The sequence below is a fragment of the Gavialis gangeticus genome, unplaced genomic scaffold, assembly GCF_001723915.1.
Source record: "Gavialis gangeticus isolate Ggan-Ray unplaced genomic scaffold, GavGan_comp1, whole genome shotgun sequence".
Lineage (NCBI taxonomy): Eukaryota > Metazoa > Chordata > Crocodylia > Gavialidae > Gavialis > Gavialis gangeticus.
Window position 1 is genome coordinate 23,777,951 of NW_017729008.1, and position 9,478 is coordinate 23,787,428.

The 9,478-nt window shown below is 37.5% G+C and overlaps 1 protein-coding gene across 7 annotated transcripts in view; it reads right to left on the bottom strand.

The window, feature by feature from the left end:
- The window catches only part of CACNA2D1 (calcium voltage-gated channel auxiliary subunit alpha2delta 1), an 859,989-nt gene that overhangs the window by 35,562 nt on the left and 814,949 nt on the right, over positions 1-9,478 (bottom strand). For all 7 annotated transcript variants that reach the window (XM_019509506.1, XM_019509501.1, XM_019509505.1 and 4 more), the window contains 7 exons: positions 7,767-7,870; positions 6,773-6,859; positions 6,350-6,417; positions 5,054-5,092; positions 3,550-3,621; positions 2,402-2,554; positions 2,258-2,310 (listed from right to left, as the gene is read on the bottom strand). In XM_019509506.1, the coding sequence (XP_019365051.1) occupies positions 2,258-2,310; positions 2,402-2,554; positions 3,550-3,621; positions 5,054-5,092; positions 6,350-6,417; positions 6,773-6,859; positions 7,767-7,870 (576 nt within the window). The remainder of the gene's footprint in view (positions 1-2,257; positions 2,311-2,401; positions 2,555-3,549; positions 3,622-5,053; positions 5,093-6,349; positions 6,418-6,772; positions 6,860-7,766; positions 7,871-9,478) is intronic.

Sequence of the window (9,478 nt, forward strand, 5' to 3'; positions counted from 1 at the left end):
AACTTTTTCTCACCTTCTAGGACTAACTTTTGCCGACGTTATCTGACCTACTCTCTTTTAGTGGAAAACTGTTACAAACTGATGAATACGCCTCACAAGTCTGAGGCTCTCTCTCCACCACAGATATACCCTAGTTAATCCAGCCATGAATGGATACTGGCTATTTGGGCTAAGAAAAAAAGGTGGCAATCTACAATACTAGTCACATGTACTGTTAGCTATAGAAAACAGTGTGCCATGGTATCCGCATAGCCTATGGAGCTGAGGCAGAACTTGGAATATCCTTTTTTTTTTTAATCCCTCATTTTTTGCTCCACCCAAAATGCTGGCCTCAGTGCTCCTTTGGCTCATTTCTCCTGTTCCAGGACGTATCCTCAAAGAAAAGGCATCTCCAAGTCACCCCTGTGATTAGGACTTGCACGAGAGGGCTCATTTAATTCCTACAACATTGTTGGTAAGGATCACTGAATGGGCAGCATACAGTCCTCTGGCATGAAGACATATCTGGTTATTTAATGACCCAACTTTCTGATAAAGAAATTAAGTCTCACATAGCACTGTAGATGTGAAGAAGGTTAACACAGAATTTACTGAGGATGAATGAGGAAAAGCAGCTTGGAGAAATTATGAATTTCAAGAGTGCATAGGAGAGCAGATACTTACTCCTTAATCAAATTCTAATGCTCCCCGCATAAATGTTAACAATTATTACTTACTTTTTCATACATTTTTGCCTGAAATGCAATTGTTTTCTTTAACCTGGCTTCTCCTATTTCTCTGCTATGCTTTCACCAGCTGCTTTGCTAAATCCATTCTGATATTTTTTTTTTACTCTGCTTCCTTAATGGCCTTCTCTGCCTCTTCTAGCCTAGATTCCAGTTTTAAAAATTTCACAGAAGATATATGGTATGCTTTCAATTGTAACATTGGGGAATACAAGGCCCAACTCTATATTGAGTCCAGACCACTGAGTCTGATTTGAGAACTGATAAGCCAAATTTCTCTGTCTCAGCAAAGATTAGGTTTCTTCTATGGATTATTGCCCATCTTCAGTTTTTGAGGTTCATTTTTGTTCTAGAAAACAAAGATCTTAACTACTCCTGCCAGCTAAATGTACCAATAAAAAAAAATGGGCAATATCTTCAAAGTGCCATCTGTGAGACAACTGCTACACATCTGTTCAGCTGTAATATATTGTAATACTTACCTCCAGATACCAGACAGCCTATCCCACCATGCTAATTATTACTTGGAGGAATCATCACAAATCTTTGCAATGGGGAAAGGGTCAGAGGGTGCACTTCACATCATTGTGGAGGGCCTGTCCAATATATACTGCTTAAGTCCCAATTAAACCTTTACCATGTGGGTGAACTAACATATAGGGGCTCACATTGCCAATACACACTGGCTGAATTTATTCTTATCTGCGACATAGAACTACCAACATCATTCCTATAGTTATTGCTCATTATATATGGACCTAAATCAAAATGAGACAATGCTGCTATGTAGAGATTTTGCTTAAAGATTTATACATTATTGTATTTAGCTAAAATACTAGTCACTTTAGTACAGTAATAAGTACAATCCTGGCTCCATAAAAATCAAAGACAAAATCCCCCCATGTTAAAGCTCCTACTTTTCCAGTCTACAGCAGTCTGTCAGGTATATGTTACCTAAATGAAACGTAGCTGTACTGAAATGGAGCCAAATAAAAAAAGGAAGTTTTTATCATGTGCTGTGAGACATATGGTTGTTTTCTTTCACTGGTATTATTACGTTTATGGGCTCTTCCACAAAACCAAAACGAAACAACTGAGAACTGCTGAACCCTACTAATCAATGTATTTTGATGTCTCACATGATGTTCCTAAATAAACTTCCTTATATTTTCCAGTGGAAACTGATATGCGTTTTTAGCAAAATGATTTACTATACTAAGGATTGAAAATTGATTCTTCATCAGCTTGCTAGAATGAATTAAAAACTATATTGTATTGTATTATGGAAACATATAATCAATAATTATGAATAGGTTAATTTGATCTGAAATCTGCCAGGCAGAAATCCCAGTTTAGGATAATTAACCCAAAACAAACTTCTTCCACCTACACATGAAGGTTAAAGTGAAAGTTTAGAACTACAAAGTCTGGGAAGTCTAATTTATCAAAGGAGTTTCCAAGAAGCCTTCACAGAAAAAAGTGACTACTGCCAAATATGTTTTTATATACATTATTAGAATATTAGAACTTACCAGGCAGCTGCAGAGGCCCACCATCCTAAATGCAAAATGTCTGCTATTGTTGGCTGGAAAAACACGATAAAGAACATGCCATTAGTACATGGCATCTGTATGTCCATAAAAGAAATGATGATATTTTGGCCAGGGGATACTGACCACATACGCAGAACGAAGCCCAGCTCCTTGCTTTGGTTCTTCTTCAGGATCACATACAGACTGATAATCGTAAGATTTGTTAAATGCATATAAGGACATGTTAATGAGATTTCGCATCAAGCCAGGATCAATTTCACCAAAGAATCTTCCAATCTGGTATTAAAAAAAAAAAGTGTCAATAAAAACACTTCTGGACACTTTTATGACATGACCGATAAAAAAATTAGAAAAAAAAATCTCAACAATTTTAGTTTATTTATTTAAAAAACCATGGTGTTTTGATGAAATGGGTGTTTTTAATAACTGAAAAGCGGAAACACTTGTGGTATTATTCACCAAAGATTTAATTCTCAATTCTCCAGACAACCACAAAACCAGTAGCGTAACTAGGGCAGGGCGGCCAGGGCAGCAGCCCAAGGTACCAACTTGGGGTGGGGGCATAAAAATAGCAGCTTCTGCTGCAGCTGTGCAGCCATCCCAGCAGCACAATGACAGCTGGATGTCACTACTGCCCCCATGTGTGTCCTGATGTCTTGGGTGCCTGGCTTCCTGTTACATCTCTAATCAAAACTACACATAATCTTCCACAACTTAGTCCTTAGTTACTAGGCATGTGTGAAGCAGCTAGTATCTGCTTCGGATTCGGATTCGGCCAATCTGGGGGACAGTGATTTGATTTGGTGATTTGAATCACTGCCTTGATTTGATTCACCCAAATCTAATTCGGAGATTTGGCCACCCCCGAATAGGCTGAATCTCCGAATCAAACAGGCCCCATCCTGCCTGCTCTCCCAGCCCCTTCCATAGCTGCCCTGCCCAGCCCCAGCTCCCAGCTCTTTAAAAAAAAAAAAGAAGCCTTATTAGTTACTCTTCTAAATCACTATGACCAAACTCTTATTAATACATGTGTGGGATTGCCAAGACATTAGTAAGACTCTGATAAAAGCCATTAAACTACATTTTCATTTGGGTTCTGGACATATTATTTCCAGTCTGTGGAATTAGATAATTTTGATTTAAATAAAGGAAATATAAAAAAAAGAAATGTCTTATAGTATGATTTTCTATTGGCAATACAAGATAGCTACAATACTGTTCCTTATCAGCCAAGACAATCTCTTCTCCTATAGTATTTAAAATATACCTACCTGCTGGGTATATTCATCCCGATTTGACATCAAAAGAAATCCACCATCATCAAGAATAACACAGTCGACATGCTATAAAAAAGGGAAAAAAAATCATATGCATTTTAGAAAAGATATGGAAACATGTTCTTTTACAAGCAAGCAGATGCCCTGAGAAAATGCTGAAAGACTCAAATTCATGCCCCTCTTTTCAAAAGAAATCAGCCTGGCTATAAATAATCTATGAATTTAAATTAGTTTCCAACCATCAGAACCTAAGAGTTCCATGTTAAAATTTATATTAAGGATTTTAGGCAAATTCCTGGATCACACATTCAATTCTCTATTGATCCAGTAATTTGACCCTCTTTTATTCCCATTAACACCTGGCAAAGATGTTTCGGGTTTGGCACCTGGTATTCAGACTGTATAGTAATACAGATTATATGACAACTCTGGAACACAGCCAATAGAAGTGGATCTATAACAGTACCATAAAAGTTTGAACAGATCAAGGGGCTGCTCATGACTTTAAGTTTAAGTTGTTTTGTAAATGACTATTGGCTCAGAATACTTTACTAGTCCCAAGAGTGCCATGTCCTTGTAACAGCCCTATAAAGTGACCACAACTTTTGATCTGCTCTTGCCTTTATGCCATGGGGGCTTTTTTAATTTGCACCTTTTAAAGTTAAGTCTCAAGACAGCAGACCCTAATCTTGCTGCCTATTATTATTTTATTTTAATCAATGTATTTTAATCTCTCTGTTCCACCCTGGCCAAGTGTCAGGTGCTGGAAGTGGAAAGTCAATTAATTAATTATAACCCATACACTCTAGACACCTGTGTGGTCTGAGATTTTGAAGGTACTGATGGGCCAGCTAATTAGCTGACCTACTTGACATAATTGCTACACTCAACAGCCATTCTTCAAACCATATAAGGACCTCATATAAATCCAGATTTAGGGAAGCAATATTAATATTCCATCACATGCTCAAAATAGGAAATCTAGTAGTCTTTCCTTCCCTCTCTACCCTTCCCCCCCAACAATGTACAGGGGGTCTATGAGGTAAGCAATGAATTTACAATTCTTTAGTTAAAAGGTTGCATTTTCCCCTCTCCCCACACTCCCTGTCATCTTTTGTCTTTCTCCTTCTCATATCCATTTTTTATCCTGTTTTCTCTCTTATTCAATATCAGATCTGTATTCCCTAATCAAATTCTTTGTTGCTTCACATAATGTTTTATCCTGTTCTTTGTTTCTCCGTAGCTCTTATATATCCTCTAGTTTTTGATGACTCCATTACCTATTATTTCATTAATCTCTCCCCTTACTCCTCCTCTTTCTATCAGAATCATCTACCATTTCTTCCAAAAGAGGCAAGGTAGATAACTCTGGAAAGGTTGCTTCTGTGCATGCCCTTCAGGAAGTAACCAGTGGCCTTATTTTTTGATAGACCCGAAGAAAGAAAAAGAGTCCTTTTTGCTTAATCTGCTAGGTATTTAATTAAAAGTGCATTCTTACCATACTGTTTCTTTCACAGCCGCAGAGTTCACTGTTGCACTGAAAAGAAAGAAATATAAATGTGTTTAGGAAACTGCTTCGGTACTATGTGGTGATGTTCACTGTCTTAAGCGTACAAATGCTTGCACTGAATTCAAGATGAAGCCAAGTGTTCTTATGTCCATATATGCCATTAATTTATCTTCAGGTATTATACTGCCACCCATCATGATAATAGTAGAGCTCCTTCCTTATGTAGTCAATAGTAATAGCAAAACACCCAACAGCCTTTCTGTCTGGTTTGGTTTTCATGACGTCTGAGTTATGAGACTGTCTGGGGAAGTTTAGGAATAGTACACCCTATATCTATGCAAGGGGTTGAAATAGATGACCCCTGAAGCCCCTTTCAACACTATGGTTGTAAGATAAAGTGCTTATGTTTTGTACATAGGAACACTCCCTATTGTCCTTTTGTAGCAATATTTGCGCACGGAGTTTTACTGAAAAGTGAAACTAACTGATCAAGTAGGACTGCACATTTTAAACAGCTTAGTGGCTTTTTTCCCTAAGCATGCCCCTTTATTCTCTCCCTCCCCCCATTTTTTTTTTCTTTCTGTTATAATGGTCCAGACAGTTCCACATATTCTCTTGCACCCACTGAATTTCTACAGGTCTAATTTGTCTTTCATATACCCAGCTTGCTTTGTTTATGTGCTGATGATCTAGGCCAAAGCAGTTGCTTCTCTGCACTCTGCTTGCCAAAAGTGCAATAAAGGCCAGGTAAAGATCTGAGCTTCCCAAATGTAGCAGTCATCGCTGACTCATTCAATTACTCCATCCATGCCTACCTTTTACACTTTCTCCTCACCCCTTTCATATCTACAAATGAACTATGGGAATCTAGTTAACAACATGCTTACCACCTGACTTCTCAGTTTCAGTATAAACCCTTAATTGTACCTGCCTACCTTTTTTCCCTGCTAAACAAAAGTTGGTTTGCAATCATAAGGAGTCTCCCAACCAGCTTTTCTTGGGAGACTTGATTTGTTGTTACATTCTGTTGTTTGACAGAAGGTCTCTCATGTCATTTTCCATGGTTTATTCTGTTCTAACTCCCAAGCAAATAATTGAAAAAATGCTTTCTCCTTTTATATAGATTTATTTTGTGTGTTTTGAATTATTTAAATGTGTGCCAGTTGGCAACCATTTACCAAATATAAAATTAAAATATAGTAACACTATGTCAGCTTAGGGATGTGCCCTAGATACTTTTGAAAAATGTAAGTTAAGTTCAATAGAAGACAACCAATTCCTTACCAGGCTCTTGATTGTGGTTTTTGTAAAATTTTCCATCCAACTGGTTGTATCAATTTTTACTCCAACAACTAACAGGATATACAAGAAAGGCTATTTAGTAAAATGTAAGAAAAATGAAGGAACAAACAGCAAAGGAAAACCATCACAATAAAAAGTAATCTAGGAAATGAAAAGAAGAAATCTTATTTTTGATCATTCACCTGCCCTCTAAGACCCGTTCTCAGATTAATAACCTAGATATTTTTACTCAGACACTGCTAGATCTTTGGCTTGGTTTCTACCAACAAAATTAAAAGTCTTGTGGAAAAGAATGTTTGATAAACAGAAGCTGCTTTGTGATTGCAATTAGATTTCTCAATGACCTTAACGAAGGGCAATAACAAAAGAACGTTTGTATTTAGTGTCTGAAGCGTTCCACCTTACCTGCAGGTTTGAGAAGTTTTCCATTAATGGTTATTTCCACCGCCTTGCTTACCATAATACCTGTTTCGTAGGTATTGAAACCAGTCTCTGGGGGTACAGGAAAAAGAGAGTTAAGAGTAATGCAATCTTCTTCCATTCACAAAAGAAAAGAAAAAAAAATAGCCATCCTCTCCCAGTCCATCCTCAAACTTGAAATAAGCTATTATTTAAAAGGTAAACCCAGAACTTTTGCAATCAGGCTAATAAATATATTTGAAATAATCACAACATAATATTTCCTACATCTAAGAAGGAGAGTATTTCAGTCACTACAGCCTCTGCTTTAGAGGAGTTTTACAAGGTTAACACTCCTCAGCATCCAGTAATGAGCTCTTCTCTCTAATCAGGTTATTATTGGGCATTTTATTAGGTTTTAAGTAGTACAGAAGGTCACAACCATTTCTGGAGAATAATGTTGATTTGTAAAATAATGAAAATGCATACATTATATTGTTAAATGAAGCAGTAGATTGTTTTTGTGGATCTTTTATACCAGCTGTCCTTGAGACTAGATTCAATGCTGATGAGTTCTAGCGACTCAGCTAGACAAGACTGCTATGAGAGCACCTCTGTAACTGTGAAACTGATATATGAGGAAAGTGCATGCCTATGATTGCCTTCAACAAAAAATATGCATTTGAGAAAGATTTGAATTCTTTACATTTAAAGCTATCTGCACGTCTTTGCCCATTAGCCATAGATTCAAATATATACAGAGCACAGATCATATACTGGGATCAGCAGCAAAAGATTATTTTCACTGATAAGAGGCTATTTCCATAACTGAGCATCATTTTTCTCAGAGCTGCTGCCCCAGTGAACTGCCAGACTGTACTGGAACAGCAATATTGCAAACTATGCCAAAGCAGTGATCTCAAATGGTAGAAAGCAAGCATCCAAGATCATATTTATGCTTTGCAGACAGCGTTGTAGTTTCAAAGTAATGAGGACTTACTGTTGTAGTATGGAGCGGTGAAGATATAGTTGTCATTATCCAAGCTCCGTTTATAGAAGCTGAGTTCATAAGTTTCAGGCTTTTCATCCCAATCTTCTCCTGCCCTAAATATGAAAAAGAAAATTAATGGGAACAAGAAGGATGGTTAGCTTTTCATTTTAAGTTGAACAGAAAAATATTTGTGGGTATCTTAACTGACAACTTCCACTTATTAGAGTGCTCAGATACTGCATTATTGCCTGTCTTAGGAAAAAAAAAATCTGAGCTTTCACCAACTTATTTGCAAGCTCCAGTGATGAAAACGAGGAGAAAACACAAAAATGGGAGAAAAGGTTCCTGACAACAATACGTATGGATTTTGATGTTTTTAGGTATATATTCTGAAAAACAGCTGTGCATAACTGGTTTTAAGCCATGTAAATATAGATTTATTTTGCATGGCATCTTTTGCATGTCATTCCAAAATACTTTGTAGAGTTAACTAATAGTAGAAGAAAATAGAATAAGTTTTTGAGGCAAGCCCATTGCAGACAATTACCCATTAGAATACCTTATGGGGAACAATATACAAAGTAAGACAGGGAAAAAGTTACATTTGCCATTTAAATCTATATCACTGTAATATCCCTGCCCTGCTCCCAGCATGAATCGTTAAAGGTGAATTTTTTCATGACATGGTAGGAAATTTGATTATTTCATTTGGCCTTTATGCTCTCCATTAAAGTATCACCATTCCTCCTCTAAGTCCTGGGACAGTGTGGTATATTCTAAAGCACCGACTGCTAAAGTATGCAAGCTTGTTTGCTTCTCAAATACTTCGGAGCAATTATGAGTTAAAATAGAAAGACTATTATTCCAAGATGTAATGCTATTCTATGCTAATACGATGTTTGGGTCCCTGTGACCTGCTTGGTATTTGGTATGAATTCAATAACATTACAAGCCAGTTTCATGTGGTGACATTGCTAAAATCTGCTTATAAAAAAATCAGGATAGAGGTATTTGTTCCCATGTGTAACAAGGCAGATTTATTCAGCAGAAGTTGCTCTCAGCTGTACTCATTCAGTGCACCAAAAGTATCTGATTTAAAGAAAGATCAGCTAATTTCTCCTTTCAAACTCACCTGAACTGTGGGCATCCATGAAAAAGCTAATCCTCGGTGGTTAGAACTGCTCACATTCTACTCTCTTATTCGTTCTCCTCAACTTTACTCTCAAATGTTTTTTTATCTGCATCAAACCCAAAACCACGTGGACTTTTCAAAGTTCACAGAGCAAGAGCCAACTAATACAGAAAAGGTCAGCATACCTCATTACAAGGTGGATAATACTTGGTCAAGCACTTGTCTCTAAACCTGTGCCCCTTCTCTACCAGAAACAGATCACACAGAAATCGCAGGTGCCCCAAACCTTGTCTTGACAGATAAAATGGGGATATTTTCCCTGAGCTAGTTTTACATAATTGAAATGCCTGAATAATATGAAAACTAATTTTTCTGAAGCATTACAACAGTTGGGGGTAGGGGGACAACTGTTGCATGCCACAGATTAGCCCAGCACCCTTCCCAGGTGCCCCTCTAGTCCCCTTCCCCTGCCCAACCTGCTGCTCTGCTACCTGCACTATGCTCCCTGTCTGATCTGCTACTTTATTTTCTTCCCCTGCTCTTATCTGCTGCGGTGCTCCTTGGTCCATCCCTTCTCAGTGCTGTAGGT